Source organism: Phoca vitulina, unplaced genomic scaffold, assembly GCF_004348235.1.
Source record: "Phoca vitulina isolate PV1807 unplaced genomic scaffold, GSC_HSeal_1.0 scaffold5, whole genome shotgun sequence".
Classification (NCBI taxonomy): domain Eukaryota; kingdom Metazoa; phylum Chordata; class Mammalia; order Carnivora; family Phocidae; genus Phoca; species Phoca vitulina.
Window position 1 is genome coordinate 58,794,945 of NW_022589708.1, and position 25,462 is coordinate 58,820,406.

General features: G+C 43.5%; 2 protein-coding genes across 3 annotated transcripts in view; one reads left to right on the forward strand and one right to left on the reverse strand.

Annotated features, from left to right (window-relative positions):
* The window catches only part of ARL11 (ADP ribosylation factor like GTPase 11), a 35,600-nt gene extending 21,073 nt beyond the window's left edge, over positions 1 to 14,527 (forward strand). For both annotated transcript variants that reach the window (XR_004299233.1, XR_004299234.1), the window contains 2 exons: positions 1,634 to 2,015; positions 13,417 to 14,527. The gene's annotated coding sequence lies outside the window, so the exon portion shown is untranslated. The remainder of the gene's footprint in view (positions 1 to 1,633; positions 2,016 to 13,416) is intronic.
* The window catches only part of EBPL (EBP like), a 31,465-nt gene continuing 12,978 nt past the window's right edge, over positions 6,976 to 25,462 (reverse strand). Inside the window, exons 2-4 of the mRNA XM_032403066.1 lie at positions 14,862 to 14,931; positions 10,014 to 10,152; positions 6,976 to 8,785 (exon numbers count right to left, since the gene is read on the reverse strand). Coding sequence (XP_032258957.1) covers positions 8,545 to 8,785; positions 10,014 to 10,152; positions 14,862 to 14,931 — 450 coding nt within the window. The 3' untranslated portion in view covers positions 6,976 to 8,544. The remainder of the gene's footprint in view (positions 8,786 to 10,013; positions 10,153 to 14,861; positions 14,932 to 25,462) is intronic.

A 25,462-nucleotide genomic window follows, 5' to 3' on the forward strand; every position in this document is an offset into this window, starting at 1 on the left:
AGGGAAAGGACCTGGCTCCTTGCGTGGGGGCACCATCTCCACCACTGTCAAGGCCCTCTGCACTGGCTAGGTCTACTTAGGTTTCAGGGTCAACAGGCAAATGAACTGAGGTTTGAGCCAGATTCTGCCCACCCTCCAGGAATCCTGGAGTGCTAACTAAACAAAAAAGAGCAGGGAACGGTCCAATTAAAAGGTATCCAGGCACCCAGCAGGGAGGCTGGAACCCAGTGGACCCACAGATCTATGGTGTATTGACAGTCCCTCGAAAGACCAAGATCAAACCTCCAGGAGCCCCTCTCCACCAGCCGGAGACCTTGAGGCTCCTAGCGGCATGCCTTAGCTCCGGAGATGGTGGGGCAGCCACAGGGAGGACAAGCCCAGGGGTTCCAGTTCAGCTGCTATGGGTAAAATGCATGTGTGGACAACTTAAAACTGAAGCTCTCTCCAACTCCCTCCCTGCTGGAGGCTCAGTGACTTCATTGTTCCTGGTTCTCCAGGTCTCTCATGGTGCTGATACCATTCAATCCAGGTGCTGGTGCAAAACCCCTCTTCCCTGAAGCACAAGTAGAATGTTTTCTTGAAACAGAAGGATGGTGGGGCACCTGGGTGGCTCAGTCGGTTGGGCGTCTGCCTTCAGCTCGGGTCATGATCCTGGGGTCCTGGGATCGAGTCCTGCATCGGGCTCCCTGCTGGGCGGGGAGCCTGCTTCTCCCTCTGCCCCTTCCCCCTGCTCATGCTCTTGCTTGCTCTCTCTCTCTCAAATGAATAAATAAATAAATAAAAAATCTTAAAAAAAAAAAAAAAAAGAAACAGAAGGATGGTAAGAATAAGGAATCACAAAAGCATTTACACCACCAAGTAATTGTACCAGGTAACTCCAATCAGGTCTCAGAGGGTCCAACTGACAAAGCATCTGAGCATACTTATTCTCTCTGATGTGCCTGCTCAGAAGCCCCAGGTTTTGGCCAGTCCTGCTCCAGGCCTGAACACCCTGGTGTGTTGATTAGTTGGTTCTGAGATGGTCTTTCCTGTGAGGGCAGTGGCAATGTGGTGTATTTAGGGCCTGGACCCTGGACACACGCAAAGCCAAATAAACACATGAGGTTTTATTTGGATAAGAACAACTTACTGTGTGTGTGTGTGTGTTTTTTTTTTTAAAGATTATTTGAGAGAAAGAGCACAAGCAGGGAGAAGAGCAGAGGGAGAGGGCGAATCAGACTCCCCGCTGAGCAGGGAGCCCGACGTAGGGCTTGATCCCAGGATTTATTAACCATCCTCACAACTGTATGTGCCAAGTGCCACGATTCTTAGTTTCTGGATAAGGAGAGGAGTTCAGCATCTTTCCCCGAATCCCAACACTGGTGAGCAGCAGAAGTGGGTTCTAACTCAGCACTGCTGGTGGCCAAGCCAGGACAGCCCAGCTTCAGGTGCCACCACGTGCACTCCCTGTGGCCTTGGGTGATCGCTTGTCTTTCTCTGTCAGCTTCTTCTGCTGTAGAAGGAAGATGATAATCGCCATCCGCAGAGTTCAGGGGATCATTGTGAGGATCTGATCATACAATGAACGGAAAAGTGCTTTGAAATGGAATGAGTGCGCATGCAGGGCGTTAATAACACCCAGTCCTTTTCCTAGATACCAAACAACCCGGACACCCCAAAGGTATCACTGTCTCCAGCTCATGCTTCGCTACGGACTAGGAAAAGGAAAAAGGCCAAGAGGTGCAAGAAGACGTACATGGTTTCTAAAGTGGAGACCCCTGTACCAGGAGCCTGCAAGCCCATGGGAAGTTAGGGAAGAGACTCCACAAGTGGGAGGCTTTGAACTTAAGCCTTGGAAGAGCCAAGACCTCACCTTTGCCTTCTACCCCCACCCAAACCTTCTAAAGGCTCCGGGCAACTAAAAATACTCTGGCCACCTGCTGCCCAGGAAGGCAGTAAATCACTGGGCCTCGAGCACCAGAATCCAGGCCAGGCCTGGCCTAACGTGGCCAATAGCAGCTGACAAGGCCCCACAGGTAAGTTCACTTCTTCCCAGCCAGGCAGTTATCAATAGCTTGCCTACTGCTCAGGAGCTGCCGGAGAGTGCCCTGGGGAAGTGGGGATGACGCTGAAGTGTTCTTGGGCCAGAGGTGCCAACTGGGTATGCAGTGATGAGAGAGGAGGTTGTCATGGGAGGAGGGGGGCTCCCAGGGAAAGGGTGTTGGCCATGGGCTTTATGATCTAAAATAAGGTCTCCTCAAAATCCTGGATCACTCAACTGCTGTCCTATTACCCTGGGGCCACCAGATGGCACTGTTACAGGGAGCATGAATGTAGTCTGATCTCGGGACAGGCATTGAATTTATGGAGACAGTTTAAATTGTGGGCGCTCAGGGGAACACCAGTGAGATCCGTTTCTTGCCTCCAGTTCTTTACTAATCCTCCCCCCAGGTACCAAAATCAGTCCGATTCCCAACATGTAATAAGAAAAAAATGCCCCCAATTTTTTACTGTCAATACAGTAGCATGAATCAGAAATGAGAAGCCATCATCAACAAACACATCTGTGGGGAATAAGTACCATGCTATTCTGTAGTGTTGCTCAAATCTGAAAAAGTGGGGACCCCTGAGAGCGTGTCCTCTACTTTGTCACCCCTCCCCCTGGAAAACCACTGCATTATACAAGTTAACTGCTGTCACCTGATCACTTGGTCCAACCAGTGAAAAATACTAACAGGACAATACAAGATACAAAGTCAAATGATGAAATTGAGAGACTACTCAAGTGTAATGAATAGACTCGGAGGATCAGAAAGGTGCTTAGGCTAATTTTTTTAGATCATAAAAAAGTGAACAAAATTGAATAACTTCCATAACTTGTAAGCTCCTGGGAATACGTCTAACACTGCTGGAAAGGGAAGAACACTGGGTCCTACCTCACTAAAATGCTGTGTGGCCTTGGGCAGTTAGCTAAGCCCTCTGATCCTCCTTGTGTATCAACTGTACCTCTCCAAGGCCCCTTGACAGTATAAGATTCTAGGACTCAGTGTGGCCTTGAGGCCCCTGGGAGTCGTGATGCTGGACACCAAAAATAACACTACAAGGCCACCCAGGGCCACTTAAGTGACACAGACAAGGGCTGTAAGAATTCAGAGTCCTTCCCTCTGACTCTCAGGGGACTGAGGGAAGGCTTCTGGAAGGGAAGGGATTGAACAAGTAGGACATAACACCAGAGCACGCTCAGCACACTTGATCCCTCCCTTGAAGAGCTGGGAGGTGGCCAATCAAATATTTTAAGATGTCAACTTGATCTGTGTTAACATAAGCATCTACGGAAACTAGTTTCCAAAAATAAATGATAACTGCTACCTCTCCACCTCTGTAAGGGCATGCATTTCTCGAGAATGGGGGCATGTTCTGGAATACTATCCACAGCTGGTTTTACGTGTACGTGTAGAACTTCTCCTTCTTGGATAAGTTTAGGGCAAGGGAGAGAGAGGAAGGAAGGGGTGTTAAAGTCCTACTTCAAATGTTAAAGTCTCCCCAAAATGTTAATACATGCACAGACAAGAGCTTGAGAACTAGAAACTAAATTTGTAATAGTGGTTCTTCCTGACGATTCTGGGGATAATTATTTTTTTTCTTTCTGCTTATCTGAATTTTCCATTTTTTGGCAATGCAAAGGTATCAATTGTGTAATACACTTTTTATGCAAATACATTCAGGAAGGGTAATGCGTCAAACCATTATAATTATTAACACCTTAATACTAATTAATGGATGTGATTTGTTTCCTACAATGAAGTGGTGACAGGAAATGGATTTTGTTAGGTCTGGGGTCTGCCAGCGTCCAGCAGTGCTAAGTGGAGGGTGGGGGTGGGGGGGGGAAGGTGTAGAGACTCTAAAAGGGCGATGGGTAATGGGTAGACAAGCCTGGAGGTTAGTTCATATTATGCTTAGGCCTCCCAGGCCCTACCTAGTACCTCGAGGGCATTTAATTACAATTAAGGATAGCAGCAGTTAACCTTTTTCATGCAAGGCTTTGCCCAGTGATTCTCTGTATAAATTATTTATCCTTACATTCAAACTCTAGCTATCATAACAAACAAGAAAAAGTTTGTGGATTTTAATAATAATTTTAAACTAAAGAAAAACAAAGGATTCTTCCCCAAACTTTTGGCATTTTGTCTTCCATCAAGCCAGTCTCTGACAAAGTGTTATTTTACACTTTCACACTGCAATCTGTAGACTTTTCCTGGAGCCGGGGTGCTAGTACTCCAGGAGCTGTAGAACTGACATAATTAAATACAAGGAAACTATCATTTAGACCAGGAATTGGGATTGGTTATGCTGATTCTTTGCCTCAACCTTATCTGGAAAGGAAGAATTGGCAAAGGAAATTTACAGTGTAAACAATACTGGGGAGGGACGGACTGTTTGCGGGAATCTAGTTACCTATAATATAAGCCACTAGTAATCTACTACAAGTCATTTTATATATTCATCAAAGCAGGCCTTCTATGGTTGGCTCCCAGTAGGCAAATGTGAAGGGATGGGGGAGGGGACAGGGGGTATTAAAGTAAGTGATCCCTAAGGCCCCAAGCAAAATTTAGACTTTTAAAATAAATTTTGAACTATCAGACTCCAAGTAGCTAGAGATACTGAGGCTTGAAGGAGCAACATTGAAGGTAGTGACTTATTTAATTGAATCTGAGATACCATCAAAGATAAGACGCATCATACTTTGAAAGAAAAAGAAAAAGCACTACCAACTAACTACGGCACAGCAACTGTAAAACGCTTTCTAATTTTTTTTAAATATTAAAATATTGGTGACTAACATAATAAAAAAATAAAAATAAAAATATTAAAATATGGAGAAATAAATCTATCTTAGGATCAATGAAATAGAGTATTGTACACCTTGTCCCCAACTCTCTCTGATGGGGAGGAGGGCTTCTATCTACCCTGATCTGTTAGACTTTCGCACCGGGACACCAATGTCTCCCCAACTCCCTTAATTGTGAAAACATTTTGATCTGTCCTTCTTTGGCAGCAGCACGTATCTGTACTCCAAGTTCCTGTCAACGTCTATAATCCCCGTTTCTCTCCCATTCAACACTCAGCAAAAATTCTGTTGAGAGACATCATGTTTTCAGGACTGCCTGCAGGATCGGCAGCCCATCCATTTTTCTCTACTCTGTTTACCCTTGGATTGAGCTAGTTCAGCAGAGAGCAAAGTACCGGAAACAATTAGGTAATCCCTCATGGAAAGGCTTTTAGACTCTCCCCCTGGCATCCTGCCTTCAGCGCACATCGGGGACACCGTTAGAAACAGCCAGTTATCCCGGACCTGCAGTCAAGGACACAGTGTTCTCTTCATGGGGGCCCACTGGAGACAGTTTCCAGGTCTTCATACCAGGGATTTTTAAAAATAAACTTTTAAAATTGATGTAGAACACATATAGAAAGAAGCATACCATTCATAAGCGTACAGCTGAATTATCACAAATTATGACTACCATGCAAATGAAAAAAATAGATTACCAGCATCTCAGAAGTCCTCTTATGACTTCTCCCCATCACTACATCCAATCGTCTTCCCCAAAGGCAACCTTTACCCTGTTTTGTTTTTTTTTTTAAGATTTTATTTATTTGTTTGACAGAGAGAGACACAGCGAGAGAGGGAACGCAAGCAGGGGGAGTGGGAGAGGGAGAAGCAGGCTTCCCACAGAGCAGGGAGCCCGATGTGGGGCTCGATCCCAGGACCCTGGGATCATGACCTGAGCCGAAGGCAGACGCTTAACTACTGAGTCACACAGGCGCCCCTTTCACCCTGTTTTCTAACACCACAGTTTGACCTGTTTTGGGACCTTCTATAAACAAGATCCTACAATATATATTCTTTTAGTCTGGTTTCTTCCATTTATCATTATGTCTGGAAAATTCATCCATGTTGTTATGAGTAACCTAGTTGTTAATTTTCATTGTATAGTAGTCCATTATATGTCTGTATCACAATATATTCATTTAGGTTGTTTCCAGTTTGGGATTATTAAGTGAATAATGCTGCTATTCTGGTGCACAAAGCAAGCATTTCTGTAAGGTATACACCTAAAAGAGAGAGAGAGAGAGATTGAGAGAGAGAGTGAGCATGAACAGGGGGAGGGGCAAGAGGAGAGGGAGGGAGAGAATCCCGAGCAGACTCCCCATTGAGCCTGGAGCCCAATGCGGGGCTCAATCCCAGGACCCTGAGATCATGACCTGAGTGGAAATCAAGAGTCAGAAGCTTAACTGACTGAGCCACCCAGGCGCCCCCAACTCTGTTCTTCTATAAGGTTGTCCTAGCTTTCCTATCCCTTTGCATTTCATTCCCCAAAACACTTAGAATCAACTTATTATCATTTTTTAAAAAATCTGCTGGGATTTTGACTGGGATTACACTGAATCTATATATCAGTTTGGGGAGAACTGACTTCTTTACAATATTGAGTCTTCTAAGATATGAACATGGCCTATCTTTCCACTTATTTGGATCTTACATAACTTCTCTCAATAATATTTTATAGTTTATTTTCTTGTATATCTTTCAGTTTTTCTAAATATTAGAATAGGTTTTAAACATTTATTGACAACTGGTTTTCTTTTAATTTCATGGATACTGTATTGCATTGCTCAGCGCTTCCCTAATCGATGTTCCATGAAATACCATCCGCTTTTTAAAGTGGTCTGGTAAATATGTTGGGAAAAAGTGGGGTTAAACAAGTTAACCAAGGGGGCACCTGGGTGGCTCAGATGGTTAAGCGTCTGCCTTTGGCTCAGGTCATGATCTCAGGGTCCTGGGATCGAGTCTTACGTCAGGCTCCCCCTGCTCTGTGGGGAGCCTGCTTCTCCCTCTCCCTCTGCCCCTACTCCTGCTTGTGCTCTCTCTCTCTCAAATGAATAAATAAAAAAAAATCTTAAAAAAAAAAACAACACAAGTTTATCAAGTTTCTTTATTGCAGGACTTCTAAAGCCTTTAATGTGATAATATAAGATTCCTCACACTCGTCTGGCTATACTTATTCAATATTCAACAAATATCATTGTCAAGATACAGTGCAGAGAACAGAAATCACTTTAGGAGATTTGAGGAGGATTTAGCCCAGGGAATTAGGTACTTACAAAATTCACTGGGAGGCTGCAAGAGCAGATCGTTGGCTAAGCTTCTAGGAATGACTCCCAGATGCCCACAGAAAGAACCCTCCCCCGAGGGAGGCAGTACCAAAGGGGTCACGACTGGAGCTGCTCAGCCCACACACACTTTATTCTTGTGCCCCAACCCCAACTGCCTCTCAGTACCTGGGAAATAGAACACAAATGCCAAAACCCCTCACATGTCACCACAAAACAGCAATAATGATAATAATGATCATAAATAAATAAATAAAAGAAAAAGAAAAAAAAAGGAGGAAGAGTTGAAATGATTTCCACGCTTTTACCCTCTGGATCTCTCAGAAGCATTTCTGAAAGGTGAAACCAATTTTGCATCCAGGACCACAGCCTACATCCTCTGCAGGATAAGAAGACAACTAGAAGGAGGGGACAATGCAGACCGAGCTCGCCGAGCTACAGGATCCGCTGCAACTCACCACGTGCCTGGCCTCTGTGCCAGACACTTTTCTAGGCAGAGGATACACCTGTGAGCTCAGACTTTAGTAAGAAAGGCATGTGCTGAACAAGTTTATGTAAGTGCCTGCCCTCCTACCTCTGACAGACCTGATACAATTGCTTCCCCAAAACTGGTGTTTTATGAGACACAACGTGGTCATGCTTCCCTCCTGGTATTGGAGGTAAGTGCCAAATCCGTGCGCTTCACTTCTACCCACTACATACGACATTATGGCATGCATTAACTTTACGGTCATCTTATTATTTCCCACTCTTATTTTCCCTGGGTTCCTATTTCCCAATTTACTTTTTTGTCATATTGTGCAATGTATTTCTGTAAGGCACCTCAATCTTCCTCCTTGAAACAGGACAGATATAAATCAATCACCTGACTGTGAATCCCCCGAGCTCACCTGTGAGGAGTTAGCCCACTCACAGGGTTCTCCTACTAGCATTTTTGTTGGCTTCACAACTTGGACAAAATACAAATGTAAAACAGGAGCATTCATTTCATTTCTGCCTTCACTTTGGTAACCAAAAGACAAGTGAGAGGATTAAAAGTTGAGGCAACAATACTTTCTTGGAATAAAAAATTAATAGGCTCTACAGTATTTTATGATAATTGGCTTTATTAATGCAGAACAATTAATGCTAGCCATAAAAACATATAATCAAATGGGTTATTATTACAAGTTAAAATTTATTCTCTGTTCCCCATATTGTAATTTAATTGAAAAAAAAAAACCACGATTAACAAAAACTTGCCACCATACAATCAATTTGAAATAGGCTGTTTAGGAACAACAGTATAAAAAGAAAGTGTACACAGGAATGCATTACATTTTGACCAACCAAAAAGGTTTGACCCCATTCTGGCTTATAAAGCAAGATACCAGTGTTTGTGATTTTGAAAATTCACTTAAACTTTTTCCCTGCACTGGTTCCTTTGTAATACATTTTCTTGAGTTCTACCCATGACTGCCACAGTAACAGCCCTGGCATCAGAACCCACACACTATTGAAAAATACCAGATAGACCCCAAAGTAGAGCCAGTTGTCGGTGTTGAGGTTGGGGCTTCCCATAAGCCAGTCTGGGAAGAAGGTCATCCACCCGCCATACAATTCACACACGCACAGGGTAATCTGTATGAAATGCCTGTTAGAGAGAAAGAAACAAGAGCTCAGCGCAGCTGGGCACCTGGAATCCTGACATCTTGTCTTAGATGTCAGCATTAACACAGTCTTCCACAGCAGAAGACCCCTCTGAAGTCAGACCTCAGGTTTTGCACAGCGCTCCTCTGATGGGGCAAGTCAATCTGATTAGTGGAAGACCCATACATCCTCTGGAGAAGCAATACTGCCCTTTCTAGAGGATTATTCTCAGTTAAATAAGGTCTCTCAGGTATCCTGTTCTATTCTTAGGACGATTTACTGAGGTCACATCTCGCCCAGCAAAAGAGACTGAGATGCGAATCTTGCTACGAGCCACAATTTTACCTTACCCGAAAAGGGGATAGTAAGAACAGTCCCTTCCTCGAAGAATACAGTGGGCAGTGAGTCTACAACGAGGGTCATGGAGCCAAAGTTATATCAAGATACCAAGAAGAAATTTAATTTTTCCTGCTATCTAAGTAAAATTGAGTGGGGAAAGGTGGATTAAATGACCTTGGAGGTTCCATTCAAACCTGAAATTTTGTGATTAAAGCTTTAAAAATGACTTCTTCCATTCAAGATGCTAGAAAATGGAATGCAATTGTGCCTACTTGACATTGTTTTTGGGAATCATCCCCAGGATAGCATTCTATTTGCCCCAGGTCACTGTGTCTGAACGAAGGAGAGGAAGGGAAAGGGTAAGAGGGAGGGCCGAGAGTTCCAAGTCTCAGAGTCTGACTGACGTCAGACGGTTAATCTTCCATCGCCCCCCTCTCCTCCCATCTCTTCTGCCTTCCTCACATCCTCCATAACCTGCTTCTGGAGAGATTTATCTTGCATGTCTAACTCCAAATTACATAAGAGAATTTACTTGGTGTAAGGTGGAACACAAGTTTTCTAGAGTGATTTGGGTGGGGCGGGGGAGGAAGGATGGAAATATGACCCTTGTATTCTCCAAAATATTGGTGAAAAATCATCCAATGCAGTTCACACTTTCTTGCCTATACAGTGACTAGGTAGTTCCTAAAACCATATTTCTCATAGTTTTTATTTTGAACGATCTGAAATTATCCTGGTGGCACCATGATTCTTACCTAACAGAACAATTTTCATTTCTACTCTACTCTTCATCTAACAAATAAATGTGGTCATAATCTACTCCAAACACCACACGGGCGTTGGGACAGCTCATGTGTGTCCTCTCTTCAGCAGGCCAGGAGGCGGGCACTTACCGATAATATTTCTCTTTGACTATGGCATAAATGAGGACTAATGCCAGAGACCCATCCAGGACAACAGTCAGAATTTCCAAAGACACAATGGTTGGGTCAAAATAAAGCCATCTTGCATCAGCTTTGCCATATTCTTTCCCTACAAGTGAAATACATTTTGTTACTCATCTGGCAACCATTTTTATGACAGTCAGTGGAAATGACCTTTTTTTTTTTCCCCTAAGGAGGGGAAAAAAAAAAAAACCCCCCCCCCCCCCCATTCTTCACAATGCCTCGTGGAACACAGGAGAAGGACTGAAGCTAAAACCCATTTGCTACGTGACACGAGTAATAATAACAACGTCACGTGACATTTGTAAAAGGATTTTGGTTCCCAAAGCACTTTCACACATGCATCCTCTTCGCCCCCGCCCTTTTCACTATAAGCAGAATTCTAAATTAATTCAGCACGGTCAGATTTTGCAAAGACGATCCTTAAGAATTATCTTGGTAAACGCATTACAATTCCTTACTTTAAAATTGCTACGTAAAGTCTGTAGGTATAATCTAGACGTGGGAAAATTTTTATTAAGGAAACGTTTATTTAAAAAAGTGTTTATTAATAATTGAAGAGAAATTGAGTGCCGAGGGGACGGTGGGGGGCATGGTAATGACACAGCCTGGACTACAGAAGGGGTCCCGGATGGACACGGGCGGGGGCGGGGCATTTCAGTGCAGACAGGAGTCACTAAGAACAGCCACCACAGAAGCCTCTGCTGTGGTCACCAGGGAGTGGGCGTGCCCTAAGAAATCCTTCCAGAGCCCATTATCAGGATGGTTTCTTCTAGAAAGAATGAAGTGAGAAAGTCATTTTAGAGCTGGACTGAGAGTCATGCACTGGGAGAATCCTCCCTCCCTCCCTCCCTTCCTTCCTTCGTCCTCTTTTTTCCTCTCTCCCTCGTCTCTCCTCTCTCTTTTAATTTATGAAAGTAATACATGCTGCTCGTAAGATCTCAAATGATCAGAGTGAAAAAATGAAAGTCCCACCTCTTCTCGCTTTGATACTGTTCTCACATTACTTAGAAAAGGCATGAATGATCAAATATCAGCTACATTATCTGATTGGTCGGAGCAGCAGGACAAAGCTCTAGTCTCTATTAATGGCCCAAGTTAGGATCCCTCGGGGCCAGGGACAAAGGGTTCTAATGAAGGCTGTCCTGGCAGAAAGAAAGGCCAATAAACAGGATTAGCCATTTAATGAGATAACACACAGACACATGCTGAGCAGAGACTCTGAGAGGCCAGACACTACGGACGGGCCAGGCAGAGCTGCGCTGTCGGTCCCGAGCCAACGGCCAGCCAGGAGCTAACCGGAAAACAACATAATAGTAAAAGTAAGCTTTTCCTCTAAATCTAAACATATATACGGGGGCGCCTGGGTGGCTCAGTCGGTTAAGCCTCTGCCTTCGGCTCAGGTCATGATCCCAGAGTCCTGGGATCGAGCCCCACATCCGGCTCCCTGCTCCGCGGGGCAACTCCCTCTCCCTCGGCCCCTCACCCAGCTCGTGCTCTCTCTCTCTCTCAAAATAAATAAATAAAATCTTTAAAAAAAATAAACATATATACATCTGAAATGTTCCCTCTAGTGCACCCAAAATCTAAGGAATTATCACTAATGTAAAATGTCAGTGCTTTAGGAACTAAGAGATCAGTGGGTGTTTAGACATGCAAAAATAACCCCATTCATTCATTCTTTAATTCAGCAAAGCTTCCGGAGCACAGGAAGGCTCTGTGCCGGGCCTGGGGAATGCAGCCTTAACTAGGACGGGGGACACAGGCGGCCCCCTAGGGGCTCCCTTTCTGAGGTCAAACTGCACAGTAAGTGACGGCAACTGAATGTGGGACGTAGAGAAAGAGACACTTGGGCCAGATGAGGGAGGTGAGGTGTGATCACTTCCTCCTTCCCGCTGTTGGTGAGGAGGGAGCCCCAGCCTTGGGTTATGGGGGTGGCCACACACAACAGGTGGCACTGGACGGACGAGGCTGATGGCAACTTACAAGTCACATACACTCACGGCTGGGGGAAAGAGGGCACTGCGCGCCACCGGGCCATGCGGGGGCTGCACTCAGAACCGGAGCGAACCGGGAAGGGCCTGCAGAAGGCAGGCTCTGCAGCAATGAGGCTGGGGCGGCCCCTGGTTCCTGCAGCAGGAACGGGCTTCTTCCAGTAATCCGGGGGGCTGGCAAGGAACTGAAGCCTGCTCCTCAGGGATCTGCGGGCACCGTGCCTGGTCCTTGGGACAAGGAGGGTCGTTTGGCTCATAGGAGGAAGCAGAGTGCGGAGGGGCCTTGCGGTTAGTCCATGTGAAGCCCTCTGGATTTTATCAGCTGTCAATACCTAATACTGGATCTTAATTTCAGGCCTTACACCACTCCCCCCCCCCAGTTTTATTGAGATGTAATTGACATCTAGCACTGTATGAGTTTAACGTGTGCGTCACAATGACTCGGCTTACATACATCATGAAATGATTACAATACGTTCAGTGAACATACATTCTTCATATAGATACAAAAAATAAGAAAAGACGGTGTGTTCTTCCTTTTGATGAGAACTCTTTGGATCCATTCTCTTGATAACTTAACAGCAGTGGTAACTAGAGTCATCATATTGTACATTATATCCTCAGTACTTACCTATCTTGTAACTGCAAGTTTGTACTTAGTCACCTTTATCCAATTCCCTCAATCTCCACCCCCCACCTCTGGTAACCACAAATCTGATCTCTTTTTCTATGAGTTTGAGTTTTTTTTCTTTTTTTTTTTAATTAAGATTCCACATAGAAGTGAGGTCATACAATATCTGTCTTTCTCTGTCTGGCTTGTTTCACTTAGCATAATGCCCTCAAGGTCCAACCATGTTGTCACAATGGCAGAATTTCTTGCTTTTTTAATGGTTAAATAGTATTCCATTGTGCCCATGCGTGTGTACACACACATGCACACACACCCCAAACTTCTTTATCCATTCACCCGTCGGTGGACACTTAGGTTGCTTCCATGCATTGGCTATTATGAATAATGCTACCATGAACATGGGGGTGCAGATATCTGATTACTCTTGATACCTGATCAAATTCCTCAACCCCCACCCTCTATATCATATCCTATCATCCTGGCCTGCCTGCAGAAGACTCCTGTTGAGTCGGTCTATTAAGAGTCTCCACTCGATGTTTCTTCTTAGTAATTTTCCATCCACTGACCCCACCAGCTTCTTGGCCATAAAGCTCCACCTGTCCTTGTTGCCTCTGGACTTGAGCCCGATCTCGCTTCCCTACTGCAAGACTCCACTGTAGGGGTACCTTCTGAATAAATTCTTCCTTATCATCTTGAACAAGTGTCATGAATAATTCCTCTTTAACAGGGTCCATGTGATGTTTATAGCCCAGCTCTACATCCTGGTGAGTCAAAGGATGGTCCGCAGATCAACATCTGGGAGGCTTTACCGTAGATCCTCTGAATCAGAATCTGTATTTTAACAAGAGTCCAAGGCAAGCTGGTGTACTTTAAAGTCTGAGAAGAACTACTTTACATTATCTACTGGATTTTTGTTTTCTCAAGAATAATGGACACCACCATTAAATGAGTTTTTACTTTTTTTAAGGCCAAAAAATGTAAACTGAAGATGACTGATAAAGATCATGTTAGACATTTGCATTTCATGGGACTGGGCCAAAGCTGGGCTGTTCACTTTCTCTGATGCCAGGCCAGGCAGCCAGGGTGGAGGACAATGACTTAGGCTGCGTCCTCCAGCCCTGGGCTTCCCCAGCAACCCTCAGGCACAGTTTAATCCGGCCCACTCATCACATTGCACACACGAATGTGCACAGCAACATTTCCCTCCTGAGGTGGGGGCTCAGGCTCCCTGAGCTACCCCTGGCTGGGACCTGACAGGCATCAAAGACAACTCACATTTTGCTTTGAGAAGCACTAACGATAGCTGCCTGGATTCTCTCGAAGTTTCCTAACTCTAGTGATGAACAGCAGTCCGGACACAGGTCCTGGCTGAAGGACCTGATTTCAGAATTATGGAAGAAATGAGATAAACAATGCAGAATTTCTGATGCAAAGTCTCAAAGAAGTTACCTTGCATAAGGCAATTCTATAATGGTGGTGAAGGATCCTGTTGTTGCCTGGCTCACCTGTTCGTCAAATTTGACCCAGTACGTGGGAGGAAGTCGATACTAACTGATGGAATGTTGACTGATTTACAGCAGCATGAAGAAGGTAGGCAAAACTAGTTAACACCTCTGCAGAGCTGGAGGAGCTTTGGAAATTATCTTCAAGACTACATATATATATATGTATATGTACACACACACACATATATACACACACATACAGACCTCGTATGTATATATGATAAAGTGAAGGTTGATGTTAAAAGTATGGAAAAGCACCCAGTTTAAATACTGCAAACTATTCAATCTGCAGTATAAACATATTTTTTAATACACAGCTTTATTGAGATATAATTCACGCATCATACAATTCACCCATTTAAAGTGTACAGTTCAGTGGGTTTTAGTATATTCATAGATTTGAATCATCACAATGAAATTTTAGAACATTTCATTAACTCCCCAGAAGAAACCCAAACCCCTCACTCTCCATCCCCCTCCTCTGTCCCCCCTCTCTAGTCCTAGGCAACCACAAATCTATCATCTGTCTCTAGAGATTCACCTATTCTGGACATTTCATATAAATGAAATCACACCATTTGTGCGACAGGGACTCATTTAATTGACAGCCATACTTGCAATTAATCTCCTCAAACATTCCAAATGCAAACATTTTAAAATTACTTACACAATGAAGCAATCAAGCCTTCGGAATCTGCAATGTTTCCTACAAAAGACAAGTAGACAAAAGGGCCTTCCTGGAGAGAAGAAAATGAAAACAGGCTCTAATTTAGCATCACAGCCACAGGATGGCACCGCAGACGCGCGGCAGCATCCCCAGGAGCCCACGTCCTGGTCTGCGCCCTCCGCACCTCCACGACCCCGTGGGGTGTGAGCCTGGAGCCTGACTGCCCCCCGCCCCCGACCTTGCAAAAAGATATGCCCAAAGGGAATGTTTATCTAATAAATGCTGTTTTTCAATGATTGGCATGATAAAAATCAGAGGTGTGTTCTTATGGGGAAAAATACATTGAAAATTTTGCACAAGGAAAGAGCTTAAATGTTATATTAAATAGGCTAAACTCTGGATTATTCCAGAGATTTTACACCTTTGAGAAGTACCTCACAGCAGTTCATTTTGTCTCGCCTCAAAAAACGGCCAGGATCTCTCTTAACAAAAGTGGCATTTACATATCTGTCGGAGTTAAACTAGTTCTTTTTCCTGCATAAGGGCAAATTTAGGAAAATTAAAATCCTTACAGGCTACATTTTAAATTTTAGGTAACGAACATCTGCAGTTACACTGAGGACTTTCCTATCACTGAAGTGCTTCTTTGCTTAAATTTCAAAACTAATTAATTAGAATTCACTGGGGTATCTAATTGTCATGTTGCTCCTTTGAACAAATTTTATTGCCGGTCACTACAACTTCTTTTCCCATTTCTTTTTACCAATGCAATTGCTTATATGACATTAAAATGATGTCTCTGCCTAATCCCTGCTCACTTATAGTACTACTTCCCAGAGGTTATCACTTAGAGCTGAATTTAGTTCTGGGGGTTATTGCCCTAACTCACAATATACTTACACTGCTATTTCTTTAGATATTCTCAACTGACTGCCAATCCTGAAAAATTATGATTTAACTTATGTCTCCCCTCTGCGTCTCCACTTTTTACAGTTTTTTGATAGCGTAGGGGAGGAAAAACTTCCTTCTGCCCTCTTTGACTCTGTAGCTGGCCTAAGAATTAACTGACATGACAGACTAACAGGAGGAAAGCACACACATTTTATTCACTATTTTTACATGTACATGGGAGTCCTTAAAAGTAAAACAAAGACCCAAAGAAGCTGTTAGGCCCAAAAGCTTGTATACTTTGTTTTACACAAAGAACGATAAATTACGGAGATGTGACAAGACAAAGGGGCGTGGACTAGGGGACAGTAAATTGTGGGAAAGTGACTAAGAAATATATGAGGGAAACCAGTGGCAGATAAGGGTTATTTTAGTAGGTTTGTTCGTATAGGTCCATTTCAGCATTGACTCCCAGTCTCTGGTGATAAGAACGTTCTTCTCTTCCTGGTGCAGGGAGGGCACCGTTCTCATGGGAAATTTAATGACCTGATTTTAGGTAGAAAGGAGGAGGTCAGAGAGGCCTTCCTGCATCTGCATTTTTCCAAATGCCTTCAGCTCTTAACCATCAATGTGCCAAAATGGCATAGTTTCGAGTGGCATGTCCTGAACCATGCCCCCCCTTTTTAAAGATTTATTTTATTTATTTGAGAGAGACAGACAGACAGAGAGAACATGTGGGGGGGGTGGAGGGGGAGGGAGAGGATCCCATGCCGACTCCATGCTGAGCACGGAGCCTGACGACGCAGGGCTTGATTTCACAACACTGAGATCATGACCTGATCTAAAACCAAGAGTCGGTTGCTTAATCGATTGAACCACCCAGGTACCCCTGAATCCTTTCAAATAGCTATATTATACTCCTTAATTCTTCCATTAGTTACCAAATTTGTAACTTAGGTAGTAAACTTAAAAACCTCAGCTTCCTCATTCATCAGTGTTGCCCAGCATCTGGACTTCCCAGTGTATAAGATGAGGAAGCTAGCCCCTGCCATGCTTTCTTCCTCTCCTCCCCATTTCTAACGCTCAACTTCTGTCTACTTTGCTTGTACATTGCTGAGATTGATTACATTTCCATTCTTGTTCTGTAAACATATTTGTCTTCCTATTTTATATGGATTCTGAAAGCTGAAAATCAACAGCATTTACAATATGGTGATTAGGTAAATGTCATTCACTGCAAAGGGCCACAACTTCTTTCTCTGCAGATCTAGTATTTTGACTCCTGTGTCATTTAAGAAGAATGTGGCAGCTGGAATATCCTTTATTACACTCATAAATTTCTCAAAATCATGCTGTATTTTAGTTTGCTACATATTTGGGCCATGACTTTCTTATAAAATATTTTTGTTTAGTTACAGTGTTTAATTGCCTTTCTTTTTCTCTTATTGAGAGAAGAAACCTGACTTTCTCCCCATCTCATTAATATCTTCCAGCTTCTTATACATGCTCATCTCTGCTAAACAGAAGCTTTAAAGTTGGTTTGTTCTGTCTTTTCTTGACACTTTGTAAGTTACTTACTTGGTAAATGTGGCTTACCTCGGAGTATATGTAAAAATTATATTCTTTAAGGGAGATTTTAAAAAATTACAAGGAGATAAAGAGCAATGTTTTAAAATAAGTATTCCCCATCCACCGTGTAACACTTTATTTTCACCAATCAATTTTTTATTTTTAGCAGAGACATAGCAGGAAATCCACACCACTTCCCTGGCTTGGCCTGGGGACTTTCTAGACAAAACACATCCCCTGGCCTGGCCAGCAGAAGCAATAAAGCTGGGCTGAATTTGATCCTCTGTAGGTCTCATTCCATCTATCTGTAAGATGAAGGACCGCCTAAAATTAGATTGTGGATCTCATCCTAAAACTAGACATGACTTCCACTAGCAATCTCTTCAACTGAAGCCATTAGCAACACCTGGACTCTGACATTAGGTCCGGGACCTTTCCTCAGAAGCAGCTCTGTGGGTAAGAGCAAGATGGGGATCTGGCAATTTATAACATGCAGGGACCTAGGAGTGTATAACAAATTTTATCCCTTTTATATCTACCTGTTCAAGTTCTACTCCTTTTTCAAATGCCAGTTCAAACCCTCCTTCCTCTAAGAAATCTTCCCAACCTCCTAGTGATAATTCCTCACTCTACTGTGTTACTAAATTTGTGCTTCTATAATCAACTGTCTGCTGGTTATCAATCTCTAGTTCCCATTAGATCATACACCTTTAGAGTCTGGAATGCTGTCTTATCTCAGAATCTTCAAGAACCCAGGATGATATTTTGTGTTCAGTGTTTACTAACCTTGAATTAATGACAAGTTCCCATTACGAATTACTTAGAAAGATACCGAGGGGCTTTTAGAAGGCACTGTATACTTCTTATTATATTAATGTCTCAAATGTAATGGCAGTCTACAGTGGACTCTCAAACAACACAGGGGTTAGGGGCACCAACTCCTGTGCAGTCAAAAATCCACATATAATTTTTGACTCCCCAAAAACTTAACTACCAATAGCCTACTACTGACCAGAAGCCTTACTAAAAACATAGAATCTATTAGCATATTTTGTATGCTATATGTATTATATACTGTATTCTTACAATAAAGTGAGCTAGAGAAATTATTAAGAAAATCATAAGGAAAATACACCTACAGTACTGTACTATATTTATCAAAACAATCCATGTATAAGCAGACCAGTGCAGTGCAACCCAGGATGTTCAAGGGTCAGCTGTAATATATGTAAAGTATAATAAATATATTCATGCCTCCACATGCTGATCAGATGCTGCCTCCTCCAGGAAGCAAGGCTTCACTGATTCTCTTGATGGGAAGTAGGTGCATCTCCTACATAGAAGAACCCTGCTTACTTGTCCCCTCCTCCAAACCATCAGTTCCTTTCAGGCAAAGTCTTTGTCTTTTATCTCTGTATTCCAAATGCCTGATAGATGGTACATGCTAATAAATGTTTACTAAAAGAATAAGAAATAAAAGAAGGGAGAGGGTAGTGGGGGATAACAGAGTTAAACAACAACAACAACAGCAAACACCCAATTAACCCATTTAGAAAATGGGCAAAAGAAATGAAGAAACATTTCAGTAAAGAGGGTCTACAGACAGCAAGCAAACACATGAGAAGATGTTCCACATCATTAGCAGGCAGGGAAATGCCAATAAAAACCACCATGAATTAGTACTCCACACCTATCAGAACGCATAAAATAAAAAAAAAATAGTGACTACAACAAATGCTGATAAGGATGTGGATCACTCACGTGTTTCTGGTGGGATGAAAATGGTACCATTCTGGGAAACGAGGCTGGCAGTTTATTCTAAAACTAAATATGCAATTACTATGGGACCCAACAATTGCACTCTTGGGCACCTGTCCCAGAAAAATAAAAGCTCATGTTCACACAAAAACAAGCACACAAATGTCCATAGCAGCTTTATCTGTAATAGCTTAAAGCTGGACGTCCTTCACCAGGTGAATGCCTGAACAAACCACAGTCCATCCATGCTGGAGCACTCCCGAGCACTAAGAAGGAACCAACTACTGATACACTCGAGAACTTGGATGGATCTCCAGGGAATCTGCTGAGCGAAGGAAGCCAACTCCAAAAGATTACATATACTCCGTAATTCCTTTTATGTAACACTTTTTGAAATGAGAAATTTTAAGAAATGGAGGACAGATAGAGTGGTTGCCAGGGGTTAGTGGCTGGCGGAAATGGGGGGCGGCAGGGCAAGTGCCAGTGAATACAAAAGGAAAACACCAGGGATCCTTGTGGTGTTGGAACTATCTGGCATCCTGTTGTGGTGGATATTTGAACCTACCCAGTTGGTAAAATGGTACAGAAATTAATAGACATACACACACACACACACATGCAAGTGGATCTAGGGAAATCTGAGTAAGATGAGTGGATTGCATCAATATCCTGCTTGTGATATTATAGTATATTATACTATAGGTTTAAAAAATGTTACCATTGGGGAAAGCTAAGCAAAGCATACATGAGCTCTCTCTGTATTATTTCTTACAACAACACGTGATTCAACAATTATCTTCCCCTTCAAAAAAATTAATTAAAAAACCAGACAGGTAGAACAAGAGCTGTGGAAGAAAGAACATTACTAATTGAATAACATTTTTTAACCAATTGCCAGGACTTTTTAAAAAAATTTATTTATTTATTTATTTGAGAGAGAGAGAGAGAGGGAGAGGGAGAGAGCATGAGCAGGGGCGAGGAGCAGAGGAAGAGGGAGAAGCAGACTCCCCGCTGAGCAGGGAGCCTGATACGGGACTTGATCCCAGGACCTTGAGATCATGACCTGAGCTGAAGGCAGATGCTTAACTGACTGAGCCACCTGGTGCCCCCAGCTTTTTTTTTTTTTTTTTTAATTTAGCATAGGCTGGGTTCTGGCCTCAGGGAGCTTATCTAGTTGGGTAATACCAACTTCCAATTTAATAAAGATTGGAAAAAGATGAGGGGCCTGTGGTTGAGACAGTCAGGAAGACTTCTAGGAGGAGGCAGGCCTAGAGCTGGGCCTTAGCAGGCAGGCTGAGAGGTGGAAGGATAGGGATGGTAGCCCAGGGGTGCAGAGGGCAGGACATTATGAGGCCTGGTGGGTCCAGACTCTGCCCTGCCTGGCACTGTAGCCAACAGCGATGGCCCCTGCCCCTCCCCTTGGGCTCCCTCACCAGGGCAGAGGGCACCTACACTTGTGCTCTCAGAAGACCTAGGGCTGGTTTTCACTCCTCCAGGCTGTGCCTGAGTGGGTCTTCTGCCTACAGTACCCAGGCCTGGCTTTCTTCCCCCCAGAAAAGAATGTAAATCAAAAAAAAGAAAGTATTATAGTAAAATATACATAAAATTTAATATTTTAACCATTTTAAGTCTATAATTCAGTGGTGGTAAGTACACTCACATTATTGTGCGACCATCACCACCATCCATCTCCATAACTGAGTCTTCCCAAACTGAAACTCTGAACCCGTTAAACAGTAACTCCTCATTCTTCTCCTAGCCCCGGCCCCTGACAACCACCACTCTGTCTCGACACACTGGACTACTCTAAGTACCTCACATAAGTGGAATCATACGATCTGTGTCTTTATGACTGGCTTATTTTACTCAGCATCATGTCCGCAAGCTTCTCTGTGTGGTAGCATGTGCCAGAATTTCATGTCTTTTTAAGGCTGACTACTATTCTATTGTAGGTATCCATCACATTTTGTTTCTCTACTCATCTGTTTATTGGCTACGATGAATAAAACTGCTATGTGCAAGTATCAAAGTCCCTGGTTTCAATTTCTTTGGATATTTATATAAAAGTGGGCTTGCTGGATCATACGGTAATTCTATGACATTTCTTCTGGTGGTATACCTTAACTATTTTAATTACTAAAAAATATTATTAAAGGGATACATTACTGAAAGTTTTTTTTTTTTTAAAGATTTTATTTATTTATCTGACAGAGAGAGACACAGCGAGAGAGGGAACACAAGCAGGGGGAGTGGGAGAGGGAGAAGCAGGCTTCCTGCTGAGCAGGGAGCCCGATGCGGGGCTCCATCCCAGGACCCTGGGACCATGACCTGAGCCGAAGGCAGACGCTTAACGACTGAGCCACCCAGGTGCCCCACTGAAAGTTTTTTTTTAAAAAATGAAAAGGTATAAAGTGAAAGGTAAAACTCTTTTCCTCCTGATCCCCAATCTCATTCTCCTGAGACACTCCTGGTGAGTTTCTTGGCAGCCCTCGAGAAACTTTTCATGGGGATGCCTGGGTGGCTCAGTCAGTTAAGCCTCTGACTCTTGATTTCGGCTCAGGTCATGATCTTAGGGTCCTGAGATCGAGCCCCACGATGTCCGCACTGAGTGCGGAGCCCTCTTGAGATTCTCTCTCTCTCCCTCTGTGCCCTGGCCCTGCCCCCCTGCTCTCTCCAAAATAAATAAATCTTAAAAAAATACTTCTTATGTATATGTTATTATGGAGCCATAAATATTTAAAATATTTTCTTTCTGCTATTAAATTTTCAACTATAAACCCAGAGGGTGATGAGGAAAATTTTACCATGTTTGTTTATTTAAGAAATTTTCAAGTTCTGTGGATCAGGAATTTTGGTTTAAAAACATACAGAATGGGGAGGGGGGTGAGGGGATGGGTTAGCCTGGTGATGGGTATTAAAGAGGGCACGTACTGAATGGAACACTGGGTGTTATACGCAAACAATGAATCATGGAACACTACAGCAGAAACTAATGATGTAATGTATGGTGATTAACATAATAAAATAAAAAAATAACAACAAAAAAATGCTAGTAATAGGAAGCACCTGGTGTAGCATACATGGAAATGTTCTATACTATCTTCTCAATTTTTCTGTAAAACTAAAACTTTTCTAAAAAGTAAAGTGTATTTTTGGGGAAAAAAATAAAAATAAAAAAAGCACACAGAAGTTCCTATTAGATGCTCTAATGATTGAATGACTGAACTGTAGTTAATTGAGCTGCTAACAAAATCAACTTAAAAGCTAAATTGTGTCATGGCAAATAAAAGTAACAACAGCAAGGTCATTTTTCATTTAAGGTGTTCCAGACTGTAATTTTAGCAACTGTATTTTGGAAGCTTTTAGACAACTACCAGCCAAAGCTCAGATTAAAAACAAAAACAACAAAGGCTGGGCTCAGCAAGCTACCGCTCTCCGTAATTCAATGACCACTTTAGAGAAAATGCGCAACTTACTCATTTCAACCCTTACAGGAAAATTTAGTGGGGGGAAAAAAAGGCTTTATAGAAATAAAAAAGAAAAAGAATCCCATTTTTTTTTTTTTGTAATTTATGTCGGTATTTGTGAAGGCTAAATCCGCATTCAAATGTATCTTGCAAGTCTTTTGGTTTTTTTAGCTTGTTTGCATGAAGAACCAGAGAAAAACAGCACAACACTCATTACTAAGAGTGGGAGAATAAAGTGGAGTAGAATGGAATCACCACATAAATCCTGTCAAAATTTATTAGCATTTTCTATTCAGACTCACAAAATCTCAGCCTAATCAGACTTGATTTTTCCATGTCATGGCAACAGCACCCATCATTGTTTCTGGAAGGATCAGCTGCTTCAGCCTCCTATGGCACCTCGATGACAAGGCTTTAGTGACTTCATAAATCTAGGCTGCCCAGCTGCCGTCCCCTTAATGACATGACGCCTTCTGTTTGATGGAACCTGCCGCGCAGATGGGCTGTCGCCCGGTATTCACAGAGGACAGTGCTGGCCTCTCCAGAACTTCGGGGATGGAACAACACCAGTTCTATTGTTCCTACGTGATGGCAGCTTAGCGTTTGGTTTAGAACTTGAAAACATCTCTCCCCTTTTAAGACTACACCCTACTCTGCCGAGACCGTTATTTCTCTGGTTAAGGATTTGAAAGGAAACTTTCAAAGGCTCATCTTAGTTGGACAAGTGCTTTGTCACTATATTACATAGGGACAGGATGAAAATGAAAAGTTAATGCTAGCATGGAGTACAGCGAGAAGGGTCACGGGAGGGGCAGAGGAAGACAGAATCAACGTTTACAGAACTCTGCTGGGTGCCAGGCACGGTGCCAAGCGTCCCACATCCCTGCTATTCAAATGTGGTCCATGAACCACAACTTGGGCATCACCCGGGAGCTTGTTAGAAATGCAGAATTTCAGACCCAGACTTATGGACTCAAATCTGCCTTGTGAAAAGTTCCCTGGGGATTTTCAAGTTTGAGAAGCACTGTCCTAAATGACCAAGCTCTACTTAAACCTCATGACAATGCTTTGAGGAAAATATTATTTCCATACTTTATGGATAAGTGCTTTGGTCTGAATGTGTGCCACCCAAATGCATGTGTTGAAATTCTATCTCCCAAAGATGATGATACTAGGGGGTGGGGCGTCTGGGAGGTGCTCAGGTCCTGAGGGGGAGCCCACCTGAATGCGATCAGTGACTCTCTAAGAGGCTCCAGAGAGATTCCTAGCCTCTTCTACCACAGCAAGAAGACACCACCTCCAGAGCCGGGGGAGGGCCGTCCCCTGCCATGAGGGCCGCCTGATCTTGGACTGCCAGCTTCCTGAATTCTGAGAAATAAATGTCTACTGTTTATAAGCCACCCAGTCTGTGGTATTTTGTCATGGCAGCCCCAACATATTAAGACAATAAGGAAGCAGAGACAAAAAGTTCCCTTCCTTCTTTCTCTTCCTCCTTGCAGAAAGGGTTGTGGTAGGGAAAAGGTACTGTTCAGAATCTCGCAGCTGGTGAACGGCAGAGCCAGGATTCGAGAACGCATCCATTAGACCCCAAAGCCCATGCTCTAACTTCCCTCCCCGGCCCAGGCTTCTTGAATAATGGTCAGACCCCTCTGGAACAGTGCTGAGGAATCGGCACTGCACTTAAAAGGCAATCAAAAACTAATGATGTAATGTATGGTGATTAACATAACAATAATAAAAAAAAAAAAGGCAATTTGTGGCCTGGGTGAAGATGAGTGACAAGGACAGTAAAGCACCAGAAAACCATGTCCTGAGAAATGGTGGGAGGCACTGACACTAGGGGGCGCTGTAGGGTAGACAGGGGACTCCACTTCCTTTCGGGCGCATAAGGGCAGAACTAGGACCAACGAATAGAAATCATAAGGAGGCTAATTTCAGGTCACCATAAGGAAGTATTTTCTTAACACCAGAGCTATACCATTCTGGAAAGATGCTATTGGCTGAAAGTTTTCAAGCAAAGGGTGGATGACCCTATGTCTCTCTGGGTTATTAGTACAATTCCAATTTCAAGGGGGAGACTGGACTCCTTGGCCCCTAGAGCCCCTTCCTAGACTGAGGTGGCTTTCCACACCCAGTACTGGGCATTCCATTAGATGCGTCCATCATGACGCATGCTGTGCCCAGTCTACCGCCAGTCTCCGGAGAGTGGACGGCTGTGGGAAACTGGTTTACACTGTGACAACCACAGCTTTGGCAAAAGGTGACTGACCCAGAGGACAAGGAGAGACAAGGAGGGATGACAGGACTCCAGAGCAGACAACTCACAGGCTGGCTGCTGGCCTATGAGGCGGCCTATCCAAAAAGCCACATTCAAACAGGGACACACTGGGCCAAGGAAATTCTTGCTCTCTGGAACAGAAATTGACAAATAGGGAGTGAATCCCAACTGATTTCCGAAAACTAATTATGTAGGCGAGGTTGTGAGAGGCCAACAACTCGACATTATGAATAAAAAGTTACAAGGAAGCATGTGCGAGCAAGGACGGTGTATCCGTTTGCTGGGCTGCCATAATGCAGAACCACCCGCTGTGTGACTTAGAACCACATCTACTGTCTCACGGTTCTGGAGGCTGGCTGTCCAGGATCAAGGTGTGAGCACGGTTGGTTCCTTCTGAGGGGTGGGAGGGAGAACCCGTACCATAACTTCCTCCAGCTTCTGGTGGTTTGCCTGTGTTCCGTGGTTTGTGGAAGCATCACCCTGATCTCTGTCTTCATCTTCACATGGAACCTGTCTGTGTCTCTGTGTCCCAATTTCCCCTTTTATAAGGACACCAGTCATCCTGGATGAAGGCCCACCCTAATGGCTTCATTAGGTCCATAAAGCCCCCTAAGAATGTAGGCCCACATTCTGTGGTACTG